Genomic DNA, 24,214 nt, shown 5'->3' on the forward strand with positions numbered 1-24,214 from the left:
CATGGTAAAAGATGTGGATAAAATACAGTATTAATTAACAGTTGCTAAATGAAAACTATTTTGAATATTGAGACAGGTGTACTCTGGGAAAAAATAGCACTTGACTATGCTGCTAAAGACTGTCAAAAGCTTCTGTGCCTTAAATGTGTCTGGCTTTTGTCCAAATAATAATAAGTGATCTGAAAAAAGATACGTGTTTTACCTCCTTGTTCTATCTCTCATAATTTGTAGAGATAAGGGAAAGAATAAAATTTTGTAAATAATCTTAACCCTTACACTCTCTAATTTCAGAATGCTGTATTTACAAATATAATGTTCTATGCTCATAGACAAAAATAGATGTAAAGAATACAATTCCTTCTCTTAATCCCTGTTCTGCAGACTTTTCCATGGAGTATCTAAAGGAAAGAGAGTCACTATTTCCTAGGATAAAAGCTGTAAGAATTATAAATACTCAAAAATACTTATTATAGAGCTGGGATGATCCCTAGCTTTATGAGAGGCAAAGAGAAGTGTAAAAAATTGTGAAAACTGCTTGGATTTTTAATTTAGCTATTTTAAGCCTCTGTCCTGGGTTTATTAATGACATATGTCTATGATACAATACTTCAGTGGAGTTTAGAGGTACCCAATCATCATCTCAAAATGAATTAGCTCTGATGCTAGAAGCAAACTAGTGTGATACCGTAGCATTCTGTGTGGGCACATGAAAATAGCCTGTGCAGAGCGATTACTGTTTTTGCTAGATTGTTACCATTATCGAAACCAAATTCTTTAAAGACAGCCTGTAGAGCAACCTGCGCACAAAAGCCATGTAAATAAATGTGAGAAAATAATTTAAAAAAATAAGCATCAAGGGAAAAGATGCAAACACTGAACAGCCGCTTAGCACAATTGTAGGTATGGACTGTTCATGAATAAATTTTCACTGGTTATTAAAAGAAGGTGTTTGTCCATCAGAAGAGTGAAATGTGGGAGCAACCTCCTTCAGATGACTGCAGTCAAGCGTCGTAACATATTTCAAGTGGAAACTAATAGTTGAGTGATGGTAATGTTGATGTTGTTCTGGACCCAGTGGTCCAGAAAGTCTTTCCTACTTGCAAGACAAACAAGCACAAGGACACCTACATCTGTAAGAAGAGCTTGTGTGCCAGAAAATTAGGTTTTCTCTCCCCCTTTCATTCTCTCTGTACCTCACTTGGTCTAACAAATTATTGTTACTGTATGCTGGTGTAAACTTTGCCTTTCCCGTGTTTCTACTGAAGATTATAATTGCATGCTTTTATCTTAATTCTTAATTTTGTGGGGTTTCTACGCCTGCCTTTTAACGACCACAGTTTTCTATTGATACATACTTTTATGTACCATAATCTTTACTCCAGTTTCATTGGGTTTTGACTCAAATTTAATTTTATTTGCATAATCTGTTTCTATTAAATAACCAATTTATTGAATTTAATTTGTAGGTTTTTTCTCCCAAATTTACAGCCTTTAAAGAATTTCCATGTGGTATGAAACAGAGGAATTCTGCACTATCCTATTGCATGAATAGGTAAAATAATAAAGCAATGCAGCTTTCTGAGTTCTGAGGTCCTAGAAAACTAAAACAATGGTGTTAGATTTTTGCTTGTTTGGTTAACCAGCGCATTCAAAACGTTAATGGCTCCTGTTGCTTGTTATAGTTTTGATTTCACTGCTTATGGTGGGGTTAATCTTGGATTTGTGTTATTTACTTTTCAGCTTTGTGATGATTTCAAATGATGCTGCAGGACAAAGACAAACTATTGTGAATATAAAGTTCAATTCTGTTTGCATTCCCCACAGTGACTCTCCAGGATAAAAAACACAGATGTAACACCACAGCAAGTTTGTGCTTTATTTTACTTAATATTGAATAGGATTTTTAAGGTTTTATACTCTAACTGTCCTTGACACAGATGTATTTGGACTCTACAGGCAAATTCACAGCTAAATGTTATTGTAACTATAATAGTGTTTGTGATATGAAAGGTTGTCATCTCTTATTGTCAGTGACTGTCTATGAAGTGCATGTGACAACAGGAGAACTGTGGAATGCTGGAACTGAAGCTGATGTCTATATTTCTGTCTATGGAGAAAGAGGTGATACAGGATCAAGACAGTTGCTCAGGTCACAGAAACCCAAGAAATTTTTAAAAGGACAAGTAAGTAAACGACAGGGCTGACTTTTCTCTCTCAGGTGGGTGGTTATCCCAGGCAAGGTGCAATTATAAGAGAGATAATTACTACATTCCAACGTTTCCCCAAAATTCCATAGTTAATCCAAAAATACTTTCTAAAGGTATACCAGTGCTTTTGGAAGACAGAATTTTCATTTATAAAATAGGTAAGCTGTGTACTTTTGGTTTTAATTCTTCTAAAAATTTGATTTAGTGAATAGAAAATGAAACTTTACATTTTATATCTGCATTTCTAAAGTTGAAATCTGCTGCAATTTGTAATTGTTTAGCCAATTAAGCTTTCAGCAGGTTTCTCTTTTCTGTCTCTGATCCCATTCATTTCAGTGGAATTACTCCCATTAGCAAAGTTACTTCTTTTATTTCAGGAAATCTGTCCTCCTTGGTTTGTTCTCGCCTTATCATTAGCTGATATTTCAAAGGATGATCTTGACAGAAGAGTTCTATGGGCTTGTAGGTCTTTGGGATTGCACGGCTGAAGAATGCTCAGCCTTTTAGATTTTCCTGACATTTTGTTGATTGCTTACAGACTGACATCTTTGCTGTTGAAGCTGTGCACCTTGGACATTTGTACAAGATTGTTATAGGACACAATGGTCTTGGATCAGGTCAGAAATCTCTCTCTATAGTCGCTGAATACTGCTTGCAAAGTTATTCACCTTTTCTTTGAAATACAATATGTATCTCTAAATCTGAATGTATGAAAACATTTTAGAAGTGAAAGACAAAGGCTTCTAAGGGAACTGTTCAAGTGACACAGTTACCTTATTGTATCATCACAAATTTCAAATATTTTGTGTTCACTTTCACTATACTTTCAACCATTATGTTAAGGACTCCATCTGCTACTGTTCTGTCATTTTTGACTAATCCCTGTGGAAAAACTGTGAAGAGGGGGGAGTGTCTGCGTAAGACATTGAATATGTCTTGTGCAGTCTGTGTTAATAGATAAAATGGGCTATTATAATTTTAGGTTGATTAGCATTATCAGTTACACTGTAAAGATGCAGTTGGAGATTTTGGCTACACTATCTCGTCATTAGACACTCAATTAATGGTGAAATTCAAATTGCTTTCAGTCACAAGACGTGTTTTTCTGGCTCTTGAGTCTAAATATTGAAAACATAGTAACTTATTTTGATCAATGATAAGCCGCTATTTAATCTTATTGATATTTTGATTGCCAAAACAAATAAGTCTCATATGGTGACTACTGTTAAATGTGGAGGGGGATGTGCAGCACTCAGGGCCATTACAGCCAGGGAGGGACTTAGCAGCTTGCAGGCCCATAAGCAAGTTCTACAGTACCTAGAGCAGGTATTGTCTTCTCTCCAGCATTCAGGACAGCCAAGACTCCAGCAACCTGCCAGTGGAACTGCGGATTTTGCAGTTCCAGTAGAAGAGAGAAAGCTATGGGAAGCCAGACTTCATTAAATCTGCCTCTCATTAACTAACTTTTTTTTTTTTTTAATCTATTCTAAGGGAATGGCTGGTTTCTGGACAAAGTTGTAATCAAGGATCCTATAACAGATTTGGATTATACTTTTCTTTGTCACAGGTTAGTGGTGTTTCATTTGTGTTAGATATTTAATGAATTTGTAATGACTCATCGTTTTTCTTCTGAAATGTCCTGCCAAGGGAAATATGTGTTTCTTAAAAAGTGAGCTGAAATGGTCTGATTCTTTTTACAGCTCTTTGAGTTGTACCTGCCCTAAACCTCTGGTGCATTTGAGATAATGAAAACCAAAAGTTCTGCCTCAGAACTTTCCCTTCTTGCACCTTGTGAGCTATTCAAGATGTGCTTTTTTGGCACGTTGCCCACATCCAACACTTGTGATCTGACACCAGCAGGTCCATCCATTCTTACGTGTCACGTGATGCAAAGCTTTTCAGAAGAGTAGGCTGTTGTCCCTCTAGCGGACTGATCCTACTTTACCGAAGTTAGTATGGAGATTAATATGGGGTTGAATGAGCTCAGGATCAAACTTCAAGATATTGTGAAATGGCTATCACAAATGCAGCTATCTGACCACATCTCTTTTTCTCATTTGCCTTACAGCCTGTCGCTGAGCTGCGACATAATTTGAAGCAATACTAACTTCCCTGCCTTTTCCCCCTGCAGATGCTGCTGCTCTGAATCTGCTGTTCTATAGCTCATTTCTAATTTTATCTACACCCGATTAATTTTCAACACCTTACGGAAAAATTATAATTGATAAAGATCAGTGCAAATATTAGGAACGGTGAAGTCCAGTCACGTATGAATCTAGCTGCAGCTTGCCAGTGGCACCTCAATTCTATTTCCTCCTCTCACTTCTCTGAGTGAATAAATAACTGCCTGAGACAGCTCGGAGTGAGCGATGTGCACACTGAAACTGATTTATGTGTGAGTAAGGGCTTTCTGCCTATCAGATACAGGACCTCATCTTTGCCTGACCTAATTTTGATTCTGTATTCTAGATGAGATGAACTGCTATGAAGAGATCTATAATGCTAGCTTCATACATAATTTAGGGAGAGTTCAAGTCCATTTCAGGCAGAAAAATACAGAGTATGTGCGAGTTATTGTTAGAGCCCAAGGCTGTGCTTGCTGATCTTGCTCCTGCAGTGTGTGAATCCTTTTGACTCAAATGGAGTTAGACTTAACTTATGTAAGAAGGTGTGGAGCAGGTACAATGGCATTGTAAAAGTATAGTCCAGACATGGTAAAATTATTACCTGTGTTGGATTTGCCTCCCTGAATAGGGATTTTAGGGCATGGAACAATTTGCATCCTGCTGTAACTTCCTTGCAGACAAGAAAAGCAAACATCCTGACTGCCGCACCTTTTGTTATTGATCTGGGATCAATACGAGTTTTCTGATTTGTAATAATTGGCTTAGGCCCTTGTACCGGAGTCCAGCAAAGCATTTATTTATAAGTGTCATTGAAAACAAACGAACAAAACCATTTTTGACAAAGTCAATCTCTTCTCACTAAACCTGGATTTTTGTGTTGCTGTTTGTCAGCCTTGAGAGCTTAATAAATAGAACAGGAAGTATCACGATGCAAGTGCCATGTATACAGCATTGTGGGAGCTGCCAATCGAGGTTATATTACTGAAATGGATTCTGGTTTTTAGGTGGCTGGACCAGGGGCACGACGATGGCAATATTGCTAGAGAACTGACTGTGACAGATGCCAGCACGTTTCCAGGAAGTAAGTGAAAATTGGTGGGGAGGAGAACCCAGCTTCACTGCAACTGTGTCAAATGGAATGAGGATGCTCTGTAAATTAATTACATGGTTTTTATCTGTACAGGACAAGAGCTGGAACTCAAGAGAGAGGAAACTGTAAGAATGTGCCTTTATATTTTTATTTAAACTATTCAAACTATGCTTTGAGTGAAATCAGGTCAGTTGTTCTCATGTATGCCCAGTTCCTGTGCATCATCTTCTCATATGTCTTTTCTGCTTGTTTTTTGACAAAACTAGTGGGCTGCTGAGAAGTGGAAATTTCAGAAAGGCAATACGCTTCAGTTTTACAACAGACTTACTCATGGCTTCATTTGCCTTGGTCCAGATAGCAGAGTCGATGCTCTTGGTGACAAGAAAAACAAATATGGTAAAGTGTTTTTCATGTGGGTGTATGCATAAAATATAAGAGAAAGGAGGAGATTATAGTTCACTGTGATGTCATAATAGTCTCTTGTAACGAGTAGGAGTAGATAATTATAACAAACATTTTCCTTACTTAAAATATTTACATGTATTAATGGCTATAAGACCTCAGAAATTATACACTTAGTTTACATATGAAGCACAAAAAAAAAATATCTTATACAGTATCTTAGCCCTGGCTTTCCCTTACCGAAAAGAAACTTCTCGTCATCTGCAGTTTAGTGCGCCCATGGAAATGCCATGGCAAGGACAGCTATAGTCTTTTGTAACTAGATCCATCTAAGGCAACAAGTTCAAATTTCCAGGTATAGTTCTTTAACAGGGAGTGTGTGTGTATACGTGTGTGTATATATATATATATAAAAATATAAATATATATATATGAAAAATATTAATTTCTTTCCATCCTTGTCACTGATTTTAATGGCACTCTTCCAGTTCCTCCTCTTTATCAGCTTCCCTCCTATTGTGTTACTAACACGTAACTATAGCACATATCATATTAGGCACATATGGTTTTGTTATCTTTGTATTGGTGGAGCTGCTCAGCCTTTCTGACATCTTCCCAGGGACCTTACACTCATCTTTTTGGATGTGCTAGAACAGAATCTTTCAGGACACACCCGGGAGTGCATGGAGAGCAGTGCAATCAATACTCCTTATCCTAGCCTATAAAAGCACCTGAGAAAAGCTGCAGCAGAAAACCCAAATATATAGCATGGGAGATCAGTAATATTACAGACAGTGAAAGTGCATGTTAACTCTGTTTTTACCAAAGCTCTTCTTATTAGTTACCAGTTTTGGTCCTGAGTTCAAAGTATCTGGAGACTCCAACACTGGATAATTCCGATCTTCTGTCTACAGTTTTAGGTCTTAAAGGCCTGAAAGCAGCTGCACAGCATGGTAGTGTCCTTCCTTCACGGAGATCCATTTGGGATCACAAACTGAATTACTTGGTGACAGACCAAACTACCTGCTTGTAGGAATTTGGTCTCTAATCTGCACGGGTGCAGTAAGCGCATCTTCGCCGCTTTTTAATGCTGTGTCATCAGTTGACGGATTGTATCTGATTTGATTTAGACAAATCAGATCATTTAGACTCTACAGAGTTCATAATCTTCTAACATGCAGAATTCAAGTTCACAGTGCAGACTGTTTCCTGATTTTCATCTCTATGCACTTTCCTTTCTATAAATTAATGCATTTCTAATGGTATTTTTCAGACATAAACACATTACATTTTTATTGCATTCTGTACCCTTTTGGTACATTTTTACCTGCTAGATGAAAAATTAATGAGTGTTATCTCCACAATTGTTAATGAGTTATGTGTATAATTGTGCAAGTACCAAATCTGATGCACAACTACTAAATATCAGTAGTTAAAGATGATAAATATAATTAAATTTATTAGAATGAAAGACCAAAACAAGATTGGTATAAATTGGCTGTTAATTATTTTAGGTTGGAAGTCAGAAAAAAGAGTAGTGTGATCTGCAGTCTCCCAAGAATTTAGTAATACTGAGGAATTAAACTGGTAATCAAAAAAAGCTTGATTTTTTCTGAACAATATGATAAAGTTGCCCTGATATCAGAGAAACAGAGGCAGTGACACAGGAATAATTGGGGTTTTTTTATAGTTCAGAGTACAAATCAAACACAAGTACAAAACAAAGGCAGACACCTATCATGCAACTCTTCTGTCTTCAGAACATCTTTCTCTCTTAACTTCTTCAGATTTGTTTGTTTAATTTGTAAGTGCAGTAATTTACAAAGTGTCCAGAATAGTCATGTGCAACAGAAATCCGCAAGTGCTGACTTGGGAGCTGTTGTTTAAATTTTCATTTAGGGGCCCTGCTTGCTTGTGTGTGCATTGGAATAAAGTCCTCTGACATAAATTATCTACCTCTCTTTCCTAATAGAAAACTCTGCTTTTCAGATACTGGTAGAACTGTTTATCCGCCTTCATCAGATCTAAAGAAATATAATTCAGAGGCCTTCAAAGCGGTGATGGCAAATTATATCAGATGATGATTTGTTCTAGGTTTTTTTTAATTTCTCAGAAAGCTTTATCTCTATCGGAAAGCAGAGACCCATTGTGACAGTTATGTGCCCTCCCCGTCTTGGCCCAAAGACTGGAAGCTCCATCCATATTTTACGATTTGTGGCATCATCCCCATGGGCACAATGGTCCTTGGCTGCATAACTCTCGTCGTCCCAATGACACCCTGAAAATCTTACGTTATGGACACCATAGGAGTCCTCCTGCATCTTACAAATGGGCAACATAATGTACTGGTAGAACAGTTGTTTGAAAAACCAGTTGTAGCTGCTGGGAACAATAAAAATAGCAGTACTTCAGCTTTCATCAGTATTTTGTAGCTATAAGAGGTAATTCTTTGGAGAATTGCCCAGATTTAAAATTTTAGAAGCCATGAGCTCTGCTGAAAGATTTGCTTTACAAGTTCTAATATCGATACAGAGAAATGAATTCTCTTTTCAGGTAAAAACCCCTCCTTTTTATGTTTTTTTTTTTTTTAAACATATATGCTGATCAAAATAAATTTGCGTCCTACCATCATCTCTCAGGGTTTTTCTCCTCAAGGTGGTGAAGTAGACAGTAGTCCATAGATACTCTTTCATGAAGGAATGAGGGGATTCATTGATCAGAGAAGTCAAACTGTTGAGTTAAACACTTAATTCATTGTTTTCCCTTGAAAATGATAAGTCATGGATTCTAATTAAACGCAAACATGAATTAATATACTTTGATACTTCTAACATTTTTTTTCATTTAACTCTTAGGTCTTTTTGATGTAAATGTCAAAAGGAGAAATATATGTATATTCAGCAGTCATCAGATGCCACATCTTGCTCTTGCTCTTGTCAATGGCTATGTAACTGGAAAGGTAGGAAATACTGATTTCTGCTTCATAATTACATTTCATTGTCTGATTAACACAGTTTTTAATCTGTCTAATAAATAATTGTGCTTCCAGTCAGATAAGGAGCTAAGAATTGCAGAACTGAACCCAGGAAATTGTCAATGAATAGTCAAAGTTAGACATAGGACTTTGTTTTCTCACAGTTTACTTTCTACTCCTTGGTAGAGTTTTTTAATGGACTAAAAGTTTTGATGCAGGAATACCAAGCCATTCCAAGCTTTAATTTATATCAGATTGTCACATGCTGACAAGGTACCTGTAATGCCCTAATAATTCCTTCTTTTTGCATAAGTATAAATTCTAAGGATTGATTTTAAATGACCATTTTTCCTTTGTGTCTTTTTCTAAGTAACATGCCTGTCATAAGCCTACTGAAATATTCCAGATCTGTTTTGATCTGTTTTGATTTGTTTCATCGCATCTTCAAAGTCTTTCTATTGCTTTCCTTTCTCGGCACTTGCAGTGTACAAGCAGGCAAATGGAGTTGTAGAATTTAGTTCTTTCTGATGAAATTCTTCTGCTGATGAGGGAAGAAGCTGTTTCCCTTTCACTTTTTTGAGTTCTTCCCTTTATTTATCCAGTGAACAATCTCATAGTCAAAGCTGGTCCCATTCTTTTACATGATGTGCCTTGGCATTAGCAGGAATAGAGTACTCTCAGTAGAGTTAAGTTTCTCAACACAGATAGCGTGAGGCTGACAGGCAAACTGTCAGACCTCCTTGCAGGACTTCCTCGTGTTCACGTTCATTAGTGTTATTCTGATACAGGGAACCCTTTCCAGTCTGTCACATTGCAGTATGTCTTAATCCAGAGAGGTTATTAACTGGATACTTAAATTTGAACTTTCTTTTTTCTGCTTTGCTACTGACATGCTTTATGAGTTTGAGCGACCTATAGAAGAAAATCTGGATCTCAATTTTCTTATTTTCAGTTGTGCAAGATGTTCCTTTTCCCAGGGAATGTGACAAAATGCCATTTAAAACTTTTTGAGGTCCCTGGAATGAAGATAGGTAAATGTAAAACAAAATGGCAATATAAAAATTGCAATTGACCTTATGATACAAACTTGATTACACTCTGAGGACATCCTGGCTCACTTGTTTCACAACTACTTCTAAACCCCATTTCTTTACTTTTAAAAGTATATTAAATATTATAGAGTTTTTTTGAGTATGAAGTTTTTCTTCAGAAAGTAGGGCCTTGGAAATGAGAATTTTCCCTAGAAATACGGATTCTTTGAGGTCTTAAAAATGCTGAAAAGTATTAGATGGTGTAAGCCAGAAGTCTTTTAAATTAATGGACTGATTATTAGCATTTTACATTTATTAAAAGTAGTTTTATTTAAATATGAGAATGATGATGGAGTTGATAAAATATTTAAATATGTATTTTGTGTATTTTGTCTTTTACACAATGGGATCACATAGTCTGCAAACCTGAACAACCAAGCATAGGTAGCATGTTGCTTTACTCCTTCATGTAAAACTTCTGGCTCCTGAAGAGTTTTCTGTGAGAATGATATAAATGAATGAAAAGAAACACTGAGGCAAAGGAAGGAGGGCTGGCGGCAGAGAGTTGCTGTAGTTCATTTCCTGTCTACATCAATTTTATATTCCAACCTTCTTTGCCACATTTGTAGGCTGAGACTCCAACTTTCTCAACAGTTAAGGGACCTAGGTATCTTTCATGTTATCCTCAGATCTGTTTCATCTTAAGAGGAACTGTTTCTGTGCTTTGAAATTCCAGAGTTCACAATTTTAAGGACTTTGGTATCAGGACTACAAATCTGAAAAATATAAAGACATTTTCATACTAGACTGATAATATTGTAGAAACTTGAACAACACAGAAACTATATCGTGATACTCTCTGTTCTGTATTTTGCCGTATCTAGTAGTTCGTATAATTTATTATTCCTATTTTGACTTTGTTAGAGCAAAGACAAATCATGCTGTGAACTCTGTGTTCACCTCCAACCAAATGGTTGTGCCATTCTTGAATCGGCCAGGGACCCAGGTCACACTGTTACGTTCGACCTTCAAGGCAAAGTAGCTGATGAAACAACAGGATATGCTGGACTTACCAAAGAATTTGTTGTGCATGTTAAGGTAAGGTGGGCAGAGGGAAATTAAGAAGACTCTTCTAAAACTTACTGTTAGAAAGGAGATTGTATTTAATCAAATGTCAGAGGATTGCAAGCTAAAAGAGTGATCCTCTTCCACCAGGTGGAGCTAAACTACAGCTTAACAGGTAGGCATCACTTGAGAAGTTTTCCTTTACTGCTGTCCTGGGGCGAGTGATGCGGATGCCGCAGGGAGTATGTACAAATAGGGTGGGCTGTTATACAGAAAAGCTGCAACTCCAAACTTTTTAGTAAACCTTCGAAAAGCAAGAAGGTAGGTACACACACAAGAGCTGCATGGAAAACTACTTAATTTGAAAAGAGAATAAATTCCTTAACTTTCCACTTGTGCTCTGGATGCTGTGCTGTGCTGCTGAACAATAAAAAGCAGGGAAGTTGCGGAGTAGGGAAGGATTTACATTATCCAGGTTGGTGTCTGCACAGAAAGCAGCAAATATTCAAAGGGTGAAGGTATATTTGAAGTACTTGGGACTTATTCTTTTACATTTTATCCATGGAAATGCATTAATAAGTGTTTAAAATAAATCGGTATGAACAATATAAATATCAAAGTTTAATATGGAGAAAAGCTGTGCTGTTCACAAAGGACTTCTTGTCTCTGATCTGAAGGGAATGTTTCACCATGGTGCCATCATTCTGCTCAACACAAGTCTCTGCCAGGCTCTGTCCCTTAGACCTGATGGGAGCTGCAGCGGAGCAGGTCAGCAGCAGCAGGAATCCTACTGGAAAGTGCATAAAATTGTGTCTGGAGTCTGCATGTTTGAAAGTGTGAGAAACCCAAGAATGTATCTGAAGATCAAAGATGGCCAGTGTAATGGAACAGTAAGCAGTTCTTGTTTGTATTTCCCTTTGCGGACAGCTTGAGTAAATTGTCAGTGATAACAGAATATTTTTTTACCTGCTTGGACAAAGATGGGATAAAACATTGTTGCAATTTAAATTTTTTTACATCTTTTCCTTCATTTGCCCAAGGAAAGATAGAAAAATATAACAAGAGAAGCTGTCATGTCTATTTGGCACTTGACTGTAAAGATCTGATTATATTTTTAAAATATTGAGGATGTGGGTTAGTTAAAATCCATTTGTAGCTAAATAGCTGGTGACTCTCTGTCAAGATCCTGTTGTGTTAATTCGATTTTTGTTAAGCAACCACAGTTATACTGGTGTGAGTTTGGAAAATGTTGAAGTGACATTGGCATCCTAGCTTTTACGAATGATTCTGGTTTGTCTGAAATGAAGAACCTGATTTTTTTTTTTTCATCAGGCAACCATGTAGAGTTTATTCTTTAAATTCCTCACCAGTAGCCTATATATTTAGTAATAAAACTAGGCTTGGGGAATGGTGAAATATTCTGATTTTTGGACCTATAATACTCTCTACCTGCTAAGAGTTTAATTATTGCAGATTTACATTTGAGAGCAAAAAAGAGAATGAATTAGTATTTGCTCATTTAGACTCAGTGTTTACTAATCCTTTGTCTGTTTGCTGATACAAACTGATATAATTGTTTTGAATGTGGCAAAGCACAAACATGTTCAGGGGTTTAAAGTGGTATTCAGTCTAAATAAATTGATGATAAAACCCACTAATGAATAATTAAGATGTAAGTTGATTAAGTGGGAAACTCCTTTGAATATATCCTAGACTTTGCCTAAATCCTAGCAGAAATTGGAATGCTTTCGTATGTGGTCTTTCAGTTACTCAAATTATGTGATCAATCTTTCTGTTCACAAAGGAATAAGCAAGACCAAGATATGTACATATGTGTGTGTGTGTGTGTAATAACGTAGGACATTGTGAAGAACCTAAAGTTAATGTGAAATGTTATTAGAAGTTAGTAATATTTAAGTCTTAAGAAACATCCAACTTGCCTAGCTACATCACTTCAGTTGTGGAATTCATGGTTTTGTTTGCAATTTCCTAGGGCACAGGTGATGAATACTGTCACTTTAAAATTGAGAAGAATTTGGAAACTGGATCTGTAAGTCTAGAATCAGTGCAAAATAAAGGGATATATGTTGGTCTCCTGCCAGACGGCCAGACTAAGCCAGTCATTAACACTGGAGAGAGAAACATTTTATTCTACCCACAGGTCATCAAATGTATGTAATTTCTTAGAATTCTACAGTTTGCTTTAGTGATTAGTGTTTCTGAATGACAACTTCAAAGCAAAAGTGTAAAAGCTAGACTGACATAATTTCCTTTGTTGTGTTTCAGTAATTTTAAAGGTATAAAGTTTATTGTGCCCATACTTAACTCCTCCTATGTAGCTAGTTAATTTCTCTTAATTTCTTTCTTTTTATAACAATAAATGATACAGAAGACACCTATGTTTTTACTGAAAAAAATAACTTTTGAGCATAAGAATTGAAACAGGTGGCAAGTTAGAGATGGAGATGACTGACTTGGTCTGCTCTCCATTCTGGCCACAGATTATGGAGGCCTGGGAGATGTCTTGCGGTCAAATATACCTCAGGCTTTCCTGATTTTATAGGGAAAGTAGTAGACTGTAGAGGGGGTCTGCTTGGCAGTGTTCAGTTTCTTTTTTAATGGTGAGAAATTGTACTTCCCCCATTAGTATATTGATTATGTGATTCTTCCGTCCCTTGATCAGATTTGAGAGCAGTCAGAAAGCTAGGGAGATGACCTGTTCTAGTCAACTAGCCAGGACTCAGAAATTAGCTCCCAGCACACTCTGGACCATCATCACTGGACAATCTGCTTCTCTATTCTCCTTCAGGAGAATTAATTTTTTAATTTGGTGAACAATTGGTTACCAAACATAGTCAGCTGACTTGGATTATAACTGCAGAAAATAGTGGAATTGCAGTACTTGTATTCTTATCTGGTGGTCATAGTCACAGAGATCAAAAAATGAAACATCTCATGAAAATCCTGAACCATCAGTTCAAAATTGAGAATTCAGTCACATTTTTGCCAGGCACAAGCAGAACAGGGTCATCTTGAATGCTTTGACCAGGAAAGGGAAAGTATCAAAACATACGACTGATCTGATTATTAATTGTTCTATGCATATTGTGACCGAGACATACAGAAGCATTATGAAAGTCACTGTAATGGCATCCCTACCGTGCAGTCCCTACTTGCTACAAGGTGACAAGAATATTTTGGTCACTGTGTCCTTGTAGAAATGAGGAAAGTGTTTTCCTTTGTTACTTTTTGGAAGAGCAGAGTTTTAAATGGAAATTCTCAACAAATCAGGGCTTACTGATGCCATTAAAATAAAGCTAAATGTTACTTCGTTACAGGCTTGAGTTCTCCTGAATCCTTGTTGCTCAGTAAAAGGAGGATAAAAGGAGATAATATTTTCTATGAGAGCAACCAAGACTGTCTGTTTGACACTTCATATTATCAGAAATGGCCTCTAGCAGTTTTCATTTCAGCATTCCCACTCTTAAGAAAGGAAACATCAGGGGGGGTGGAGAAGGTTATCTTGGTAGAAACTACATTTTACAAAGTCATTTTATTCATACATCAATGTTAAATTGTTACCTAGATTTTCAAAGCAGTAAATAGACTTTTATTGGTACGCCAGATTTTTTCCATTTTTTGTGGCATGCTGATAACAATAAATGCTAATAATAGCTAGTGGCTGTGCAATACATAGCGAAAAGATTTTGGTGTCCACTGTGTTGAACAGTTGTGAGATCTGTTATTAGTGTTTGTCACTGAATGTGCTTGAAGCCTCTGAGCAAGAAGCAGCAAATGATTTGTAGCTAGTGACAGAATTTACATTTAATTGTTTTAGTTGGCCGGGAAGAGCCTATGGGAACATCTGCAGCAGCCAGTCAAGAGACGAAAGACTTCAGGGAATCTCAACTCCAACCAGCAAAAGCCCAGAAGCCAGTATCTCAAAGCCTTTCAACGTTTCCACCCTCAAGTAAGCAACAGTTTACAAACTAGTTGTGGTATAACGTTGCGTTATATCTACCCTCCATGCACGTTTGCAGTGACTTACCTCAGGAAGGACAATGAATAGCTTTTCTAGACTGTTGACTTATGCATGCATAGATGCAACATAAACCATATTAGCAGTTATTGTTTTTTAAAAGGGCATTGGAATATAGTTTATTGATAAGGCAACAATCAGCATGTAACTGTCAAATAATGTCATATTACCTTTTGTTTAAGAAGTAAGTAGCCATCTATCACAAGGACTATTTCTGTGGAAACTGAAATTGATACGATACAGAGCCCAATCCAAAGCTCACTGAAAGTAATGGCATATTTCTCATTTATGCTTTCTCTCACATTTATGTTTTCTGCTTTATGATTCACTGGGGAAAAGAGTTTTAGTGCACTGCATGCTAGCTTTATACCTGTTTTTAGGTAGGTAGGAACAGATAAACAATGTTCTGGTCATGCTTCTGGAGTGACAGTGTACCAGATGTGTTTTACTAGAATAAACAACCACTTTCTTTAGCTACAGAAGTTGCATAAGTGGTCTAAGACAATGATTTCCCCAACTCAAAAATTTTAAAGGAATATTCAGCGTCCTAGTAATCAAAGAAGGTGTGACTAAGGAACTCAACAAACAGGGAATGATACACTTCTTATGGAGTGGGGGTCATCATGTTTGCTTCCTGCCTCTCTTTTATTTCAATATACCCAAGGAAACTGTCTGGACAGCCTGAATTGTGTCACATTGCCATGAAAAGCAGATGGGACAAATGGAAACTACTGAGCTCCCCACAGCACAATGAGGCACATTGACATGGTGGAAAAATATCTGTTACCTTGAGTGAGCTTTAAAGACAGGATTATATTAGAGTTTACAGTATGGGAGACATGCTTAGTCGGCCAGAGGTGGTCCCAAAGGCATTCATGTAACAAATAATTCAGGGTGGGTTACTGACTTGGTTTTGAGCTTGGTCCTCAGACTATTATTTCAAAGTGTACATGAAAATTCTGGCAATGTGAACAAGACATCAAATATGGCATACTTGTTCATAAGGTATAATGTGAAGTATCAGGAAGGATTTTAAATAAATTCAATTTAACCAAAATATCTTGGTTAAATTCAAAGCATAGGTGTGGATTATTATTAATTACTGTTAATTGTTTCTGGCAATGTTGTTTCCATTCTTAGCTCAAAACACCCACTCTGTTTTTCTAATCTATCAGACTTCATGTTGTATCATTATCTCACAAAGCCTTCCCGGCGTCTTGTGGGTTGTCAGCAACTGGTGAGATATGCTGTATTTGAAACCCATGGCAACAATACACAAGCCATCAAACCTGTTTTCAAAGAAGCTGGATGTTTTTAGGGTTGGATACAAAGGATCCTTTTATAGAAGCAATATCTGCCGTGAAATTGGTTACATAGACTCTATAGCACTTTATAAGAAATATTTCTGACATTCATAAATGTGGACTCTGCTTATGCAAAATGAATAGAAATATCAAAGTTACTCTGCCCTTCAAAAAAAATGCTCATTTTTAGTAAGATATTTTAACTTAGAATACTTTAAAGGTAACTGACTTCTGACACGTAGAGGTGAGCCTTAATTTTTAAACTGATACTCTTTAAGTACTCATTTTCTTTTTCCACTCCAAGTTGACATTCGATGTTTGTGTTGAATATACAATCCAGCAGAATGCTTAGCGTCCAAACTCAGAGAAGATTAACCCTTGGGCTGACCAGGCCATCTTTTTTGTGTCTGTTGTTTGCTAACCGGTAGCTGTGTTTTGGTTGTTGTTTTCATGAATAATAATTGATTTAGGATTAATTAAATTGAAAACTGTGCTACAGCAGTTGGGGCTTCTCCAGTTGCAGCGTGAGTTCTCTGTTCCTCAGGAAACTTCTTTCATGTACAAGGATCATGGCAGGTGCCAGCTGCTACTTAACAGCTCACAGGATGGAGATATTAGAGGGAGCGTCAGAGACAAATCAGCTAAAATGCATGCAAGACACCATGTTATAGACTCAAGACCAATCAAATGTGCTGCCCAAAACAGAAGGAAAATAATATATATATATATATATATATGGCTAGGGGACCACAAAGTCTAGACAAAAATGAGATGAAGCAGAAGACACTAAAAACTGAAACCAAATATTGTGGGGCTTTTTTTTAAACCCTTTCTTACTCTTCCGTTACCTGTGGCAAAAGCAAGCCAAAATCAATAGCCCTGCTGAAAATACAGACTTGTGTCATCTTATGTATCAACTAGAAAGCATGCAAGAAATTTACGGGATTTCCCAAATGACTTGGTACTGGGATTTCTTCTTTGTGTTTCTTGTTCCTTGTGTCTCTCAAATCATGTTTAAATTTCAATAGTGAAAACATGCCTGTGTGTGCCACTGAAATCAAGGGGAGAGATGTCATCATCTTCTATGACACAAATGCAGTCTGTGGTGTTGAGAACATCTTTGTGGTTTGGTATTAACAAATTGTATCTCTGAAAAATAATTTCTATAGCCTCCAGGCTCCTTTCCTGTATGTCTGGAATACGGGTAGTTACTAGTATTTTTTAATATATTTTACTTACAAGAGATAATAAGATACGAATAAAATCTAATCTCATTTCCATTTGGTTTACATTGGAAATGATGATACAAAAAGGTGTAATAAAAATGCATCAGCTTTATTGTCCAAGCTTCTGCTCTAGAGATTAATTTTTCTGATGGTTCATTTCAAAAGTGTCACTCAATCATATGATCTTCTGGGACAAGGTAATTTTCTTTTTGCTTTAGATTTAGATAAGTAAATAAAAAAGTAAAGATATTTTTATGAAACTTTGTGAAGGATTATGATGACTTCATCATTCTCATGCAGGCCTATCAGAATGAATTTTCATTGCAATAAATTTACAGCATGGTGTCATGAAGTGTGCAAACTCCCATGACTAATGCAGGGTAACCACCAAATCCTCTTTTCAGACTGGAATATTTTTAGCCTGTAGCAAATCAATGCCACTGATTTCCATTTGTAAGAGGAGCCAGTAAATTACAAGGTAAAAAACATTCCAAGCCTGTGAATTGTTTGTGCATTATAATTGTTTTCAAGAGGTAGTAGTTTGAGGTTGCAGTAGCTGCTTTGGGCAGCAATAGCCCAAGTATGGAATTCTTGTGCTAAGCATATGAAACAGCCTGGGATTCCTTATGCTTCTTAAATACCTGTGCATTTCATGAAAATTTTAATCTCTCTGCTGCAAGAAAGATGAGGTTTCAGAGTTACAGGTGAGTAGCTAGGTAACTATAGTTACAGAAAGTTATATAGTCAAGTTCTCAAAAATACTTATTACACCAAAGCAACTACTTCTCTATAGTTCTGTTATTTCAGTCACTGAAAAACAAGTGTAATTAAGTTTTTATTCAGGTAAACATAAGATGTTTGCCTTTTGCTTTCTTTTTGGCGTGTGGATTTTCTTCTTTCAGAACAACTTGCTCTCAGTCATGATGAAGAATACAATAAAACCAGCAGCTATTATGACAGTTGCCTATTTCTAAATCACTATAACCATTCCAAAGTCATTCTAAAGAATGTTAGAAGCACTGCTGTAAAAGTCATACTACTACAGTTCTGAATTTCTTAAAAATCGATTAACCAAATTTTAGTCTTTACCAGGGATGAAATTTCCCCCGATTCCAGAAGTTAGCCCTTATTTGTTATAGAACACTGTACTGGATCCTAATTCCTTTGCAATTCCTTGTGCAATTATTTCACATCAGTTAAGAATTCAGTACTAGCTGATCGTAATTCAGGTTTGGTGCTTTAGTTACCATGTTGATTTAACCTACAGGAAACCTGATGATCCAAGCAGCTATATAATTCCTTTTGAGTACAACTTTTAAGAAAAAAAAGCATTTATTTAATATCATAAAAGTGTCATTTGAAGAAATTTAAAGGGGTGATCAGGACCATGTCTCAGTATTGAATCAATCCTTCTTCACTTACCCAATTTGCTTCAGCCATGTTTCAGCAGGATGTGAAATTGGTTGCTCACAAAAGTTTAAGCAGCAAGTCCAGGATTCAAAACTGGTTTTCACTTTGCCTTCAAACTTAAATTTTAATGCTAGCAACAAAGCACAGTCAGATAAATTTTGCAAATTTCTATCATAGGTATTGCTTTATTTTCTTTCATATTTGTACTGGGCTTGGCTGGGGTGAACTTAATTTTCTTCGTAGCGGTCTGTCTGGTCCTGTTTTTTAGCCTGGTGACCAAAGCCGTGTTGATAACACACCGATGTTTTAGCTGTTGCTGAGCAGTGCTTGCACGGCACCGAGTCCATCTGTGTTTCTCACTCTGCGCTCCCAGCGAGTAGGTGGGGGCGATGATGGCAAGAGGCTGGGAGGGGACACAGCTGACCCCAACTGACCAAAGAGATACTCCATACCATATCTTGCCATGCTCAGCAATAAAACTGGAGAGGAGTTTTTCCAAAGTAGTCATTCCTTGGGGACTAGCTGGGCATCATTCTGCTGGTGGTGAGTGATTGCTTTTGCATCACTTGTTTTTCTAGGTTTTTTTGTTTGTTTTTTTCTTTTGTTTTTTTGTTTGTTTTTTTGTTAGTATGTGGGTATTTGATTCTTTTTTTCTTCCTCTTTGAGGTAAAGGCAGTTTAATAAGTGAAAGAAAAAACTCCACTCCAGAGAAACCTGGTACAGTATTTTAACCAAGCAAATAAAAAAGCAAAGGGCTCTGATAGCAAGGTATGCAGTGCAGCAGGAACATACATAGTGGTGCACTGGGAATTCTTCAACAAATCCGTATCTGTGGCTATTTATGACTTCTGCAAAATTGTGAGTTAATTCCATTATGTGTTTGGAGCCTCTGGCCTGCAAAAGCTTGGTTCATAGAAAGCTACTTAATGGATGAAGAATGAGCTGGGGGATACAAAAGAAAATTAATCTGCAGCACAGATTATATTCATTATGGTTAGCATATTAAAACGTCTCTTTGCAGTCGCATGAAAAGGCCTCATGAAGTGCAGTTTGGGAACCCCTTTACAACACAGTACACAGAAAATGTGTTGGTTCATCTTTTCAAATTTAGGGTTTAGATCTACCTCTCGTTTCAGAACAGATTATAAATTCCTGGGGGCAAGGACTCCCTCTTTTGGAGAGGACTTCATGGTCAGTGGTTCCATTATTGAAAAGTAGTGTTTCAGACATCTGATGTTTGTAAACTCCACTTTGATTAGACTATTCAAAACTAAATTCTTTCATCCTAAAAGAGTCTATTTTTTCACATCTCATGTGCAGAGGTGCCATTTGACACCTTTGCATATACATATATTTTTTTTTCTTAAGGGCAGATGAAAGATCACTACATGCTATTCTAAAGTGAAATATATGTTTTCCAAAATTATCTTTGCTGATCCATTAAAGCTGTGAAATTTATTCATAAAGTGATACTGTGCTGCTATTGTCTCATTCATGTAGAATGTGCCTTAGCCCAAATGCTTGCACTGTATGCTTAAGTATGGCTGGGCAAGGATATATTGTGCTCTTTTCTGAGTATTTTACAGTATTTAATTAATATTTAACTTGAAGAAAGTTAATTTCCTGAATATTTTTTTCATTTGAAATGAAAATTTCTCTATTCTCTGATGTATGATTCTGCTAATAATGTCCCAACACAAGGCATTAGAGGAGTATTTACAAGTAATTCTACTCAGCTCTAAATGTCAGGCTAAGGAACCAGAAATACTGATTTAATGGCCATAGTTCTGGATCACAGCATCCTTATTCTACACCAGAATATGTATAAAGAATAATACGAAAGTAGTGCATGTGACCGATGCTTGTTCTTTTCCAGTTTATTCTTGTAGCTCAACTAATCAGTACATTTTGGTCTAGACAAGAAACATAAATCAATCTTTTCAGACTATCTCACTTGCCATGAAAAAATACAATCCCTTCTCTGTTATGGTCTCCTTATGTGCTGAAGTTACAACAGGAACTGGCAGTTTCATGTCGATTTTCATCTCCCACTGATGTTCTGTATTTCACAGAGGAAATGAGAAATCCCCAAGGTGGTGAGTGTCCCCTTCCTTCAGATGATGAATGGAAAGTGTCAATGCTGACAGGAAATGCAGGAACTGAAGCAAATGTCGTTCTCTGGATATGTGGAGACAGAGGAGTAGCTGGACCGATAACTCTTGGCAAGGACAACAGAAAGCAGCTGTTTCTTCCCAGGCAGGAGGATGAATTTCAGGTAGCTAATGAAGGCTAAGAACATTATTTTAATGTGTACCTTTCCAAAGATTTTTTCTGTCATGTGAAAGGAAAAAATGTTTTTCTCCTTTGTTTACTGCATAAAATAAATCTCTATCTAATCTCTTTGAATTCTGCATTAAATCAGTTTCATGCATATAGTTAGCAACAGAGAAAATACTCTTTCTTTTAACCCCCTCTCCCTCATGTAGTAGCCCAAATGGGACAACTGCAGGAGTAAATTGATAGCCTTGAGGCAATTGATTTGAAACTATCTTTAGAAACTATCCACTCCTAAACAAACCTGTGTGATGTAAGACTTGTATATCATTTGAGGATTTTTAGTAATGAAATCTTCATGCATTCAGTTTTAAAAGCATACTATAAAATGTACAGTGTGGAAACAGTTCATTTAAGGAAGAAAACCCTTTTTCAGCCTCCTTATTATAAATAGCTGAAATGTGAGAAGCTTTACCTGTGGAATTACTAAGAGCCCAATACAAACTACACATTATCATGTCATAAAAGCACAAAGACTTCTGCTATTATTTAAGAATTACTCCACCTCTACTGTAATAAGGAAACTATGTCTAGGTAGGCTGAGAGGAAATTACCAAAGGGGCTAAAATTTCTGTTTTGCTTAAATTTTTCTGTCTGAGATGCATATAACACATTGCTGTCTTCAGCTTTACTGAAGAAGTCACATTTTTCACATTTTGTGCAAATTTTTTTTCTTCAGTCATCAACTCTTCTAGTTCAATCTTGACAAAAACCAAGATTGTTACTGTCAATAATATTAATAATAATAGTCTCTATGAATAGGGCATATGCAGAAGATAACCAACTGTAATATTCATTTTCTAAGCATGTAGGCTATATATTATGATCCACGGGGAATCCAGTTGTCCTAATTACTGAATAATTTATAAGCAACGATGGGTAATGGCATGTTTGCGATGTTAATCTATACATTCTTAAGAGATGGACCAATTTCTCTTCTCTAAAATAGATATTGCCCATTATGGCTGTGTGCTGTGGATATTGATCTTGTGAGAGAGCAGAATCTTTCTCTCAGCACCTGGGGCTTACTACTATGATTCTTTACATCACGCTGACACTATTGCTTTCAGGCATGAAACAGCAAATGTCTGCATTTAGTCTGCAGGAGATAAATCCACAAAGAAAAAGCCTATGAGTAAGAGCTCGTTCTTCTTTTTTTTTTCCTTTTAAACTTTAAACAAGTACTACCCTGTACTTGTTTAGCAGGATAAGTCTTGGAATGAGGATAGGAATGCAAGACTTAAAAAAATTACATCTTTTTTTTACCATTTGCATCTTTGAGCTTAATATGTTTTCACTGATATTTTCTAGAGCAGAAGATACCAGATTTTATTTTTTAAAATAATCAACTTAATCATAGCTCTGGCCAGGAGTTCTAGGAAGAAAACAGCTTCCGAAAACCTGTAATAATCAGGTAATTTGGAATCAGTTTTCTTTAGCCTTCCACTTCATCAGCAGTATGCCCAACTATGAAAAATTTGAGTAGAATTATCTTGAGAAATGAAAACCATTCATATGTAGCCTTCCCTCTCTTACCTTACCCATGTGAGTAGTAATTGCCTGTTTAATCCTTTCTAAGACTGTGCATGAGAAAAATCAAGGCTACCAGAGCATTTCTTCTGGTTCTACTTGTTTTAGGCAGAAGTCACTCTTTGCATTCTGACAAAGTCCAGTACATTTATGTTTTGTATTGATACATGAAACGATGATGAACTTTTTTTTTTTTTAACCAAAAGCCTAAAGAGGGATTCATTAGAATAAACAGACAACATGACAGTACCGGATATTCAGTGAACACCAGCTCTGTGAATGAGAAGACTATCTCATATTACTTGAGAAGTGGGTCAACTTGTTTGTGGAATGCGGGAAATGACAATAGTTGTTTTTTCAGTCAAGCTGTGTATATGCCCTTCCTTTACTACTGCTTTAATCCCAAAGTCTCCAGGTTACCTCTAGTAAGACTAGTTATAGAGAGAAATATTATGCAGCATAAGCAAGGATATCAGACACTGACTCAACAGAATAAAGCTATTTTCTTAAGCCAATGAAAAAGACAGGAACCATACTGTGATATCAGTGTTGCAAGCCTGTAATTAACATTTATTCTGTTAATGAAATTCAGGTCAATGTAGCAACTATACCAATACAAAGACAGCTGTGAATTCCACAGATTCTTTCTCAACCAACCGTTGCAATTTACTGAGTGCATTTTAATGCTAGGGAAATCAAGAGTAAAAGCTGTTTGCCTCTAGAAATCTTTGACTAAAGCATGATAACTCTGCGACCATAACATAAAAGTTGATTATACAAAAACACAAAGAGGCAGCTAAAAGCTGATATAGGAACTGAGGTAATTCTGACCTCTGAAAAGAGAAAAGGGCTTTTTATTAATGAAGGTAAAGAATGAGTGGGTAATATACTAATAGATGTTTCTAAAACGAAAAGAAAATAATTTTTGTACAACGTAAATAGCTTTTTTGGATATACATGATGGAGAGGAATAGGCTGTAACCAACTTTTTATTAAGAGAATTGTTGTTTGATAAATGACATGATAACACACTTACATTTCCTTTCCTAGCAGTACATTACAAATGATCTAAAATTATTTATGCTCACTTTAAATAATGGTTAAGCTTCAAATAAAGCTCAGATATGATAGGGTTGCATAGAGTAAATTTCGTAAGTAAGAGCATGTATAATGCTTGAAAGTGCAAATGAATGCAAATCGGAGTCAGAAGGCGAAGATAGCGTCAGTGACTTCCAAAGTTTTGCAGATGTTCTGCCAGCTTTTGAGAGCTTATTCTTTAAGGTCTCAAAAATTTTTGTATGCTTCATTTTGGCGTACCAGTGTATTTGAGTTATTTCACATATGATGATTGAAAATACAGGAAGGGAAATGTTTAGGGTTTCTTTTTTGGTGAGATGTCCTGAAGGCTGTAACAGTTTTAGGCACAGAATTCATAGGCCTGTGCTTGCTGTTGAGATGCCACTTCTTCCATGTGTG

General features: G+C 36.5%; 1 protein-coding gene across 1 annotated transcript in view; it reads left to right on the top strand.

Annotated features, from left to right (window-relative positions):
- The window catches only part of LOC141738361 (lipoxygenase homology domain-containing protein 1-like), a 179,590-nt gene that overhangs the window by 25,945 nt on the left and 129,431 nt on the right, over positions 1-24,214 (top strand). The window contains exons 6-17 of the mRNA XM_074573557.1: positions 2,032-2,183; positions 2,746-2,824; positions 3,699-3,774; positions 5,338-5,414; positions 5,517-5,548; positions 5,690-5,819; positions 8,681-8,784; positions 10,755-10,928; positions 11,573-11,785; positions 12,889-13,066; positions 14,734-14,865; positions 20,947-21,149. Of these exons, the coding sequence (XP_074429658.1) occupies positions 2,032-2,183; positions 2,746-2,824; positions 3,699-3,774; positions 5,338-5,414; positions 5,517-5,548; positions 5,690-5,819; positions 8,681-8,784; positions 10,755-10,928; positions 11,573-11,785; positions 12,889-13,066; positions 14,734-14,865; positions 20,947-21,149 (1,550 nt within the window). The remainder of the gene's footprint in view (positions 1-2,031; positions 2,184-2,745; positions 2,825-3,698; positions 3,775-5,337; positions 5,415-5,516; positions 5,549-5,689; positions 5,820-8,680; positions 8,785-10,754; positions 10,929-11,572; positions 11,786-12,888; positions 13,067-14,733; positions 14,866-20,946; positions 21,150-24,214) is intronic.

The sequence above is a fragment of the Larus michahellis genome, chromosome 2 (assembly GCF_964199755.1).
Source record: "Larus michahellis chromosome 2, bLarMic1.1, whole genome shotgun sequence".
In the NCBI taxonomy this organism is placed as follows: domain Eukaryota; kingdom Metazoa; phylum Chordata; class Aves; order Charadriiformes; family Laridae; genus Larus; species Larus michahellis.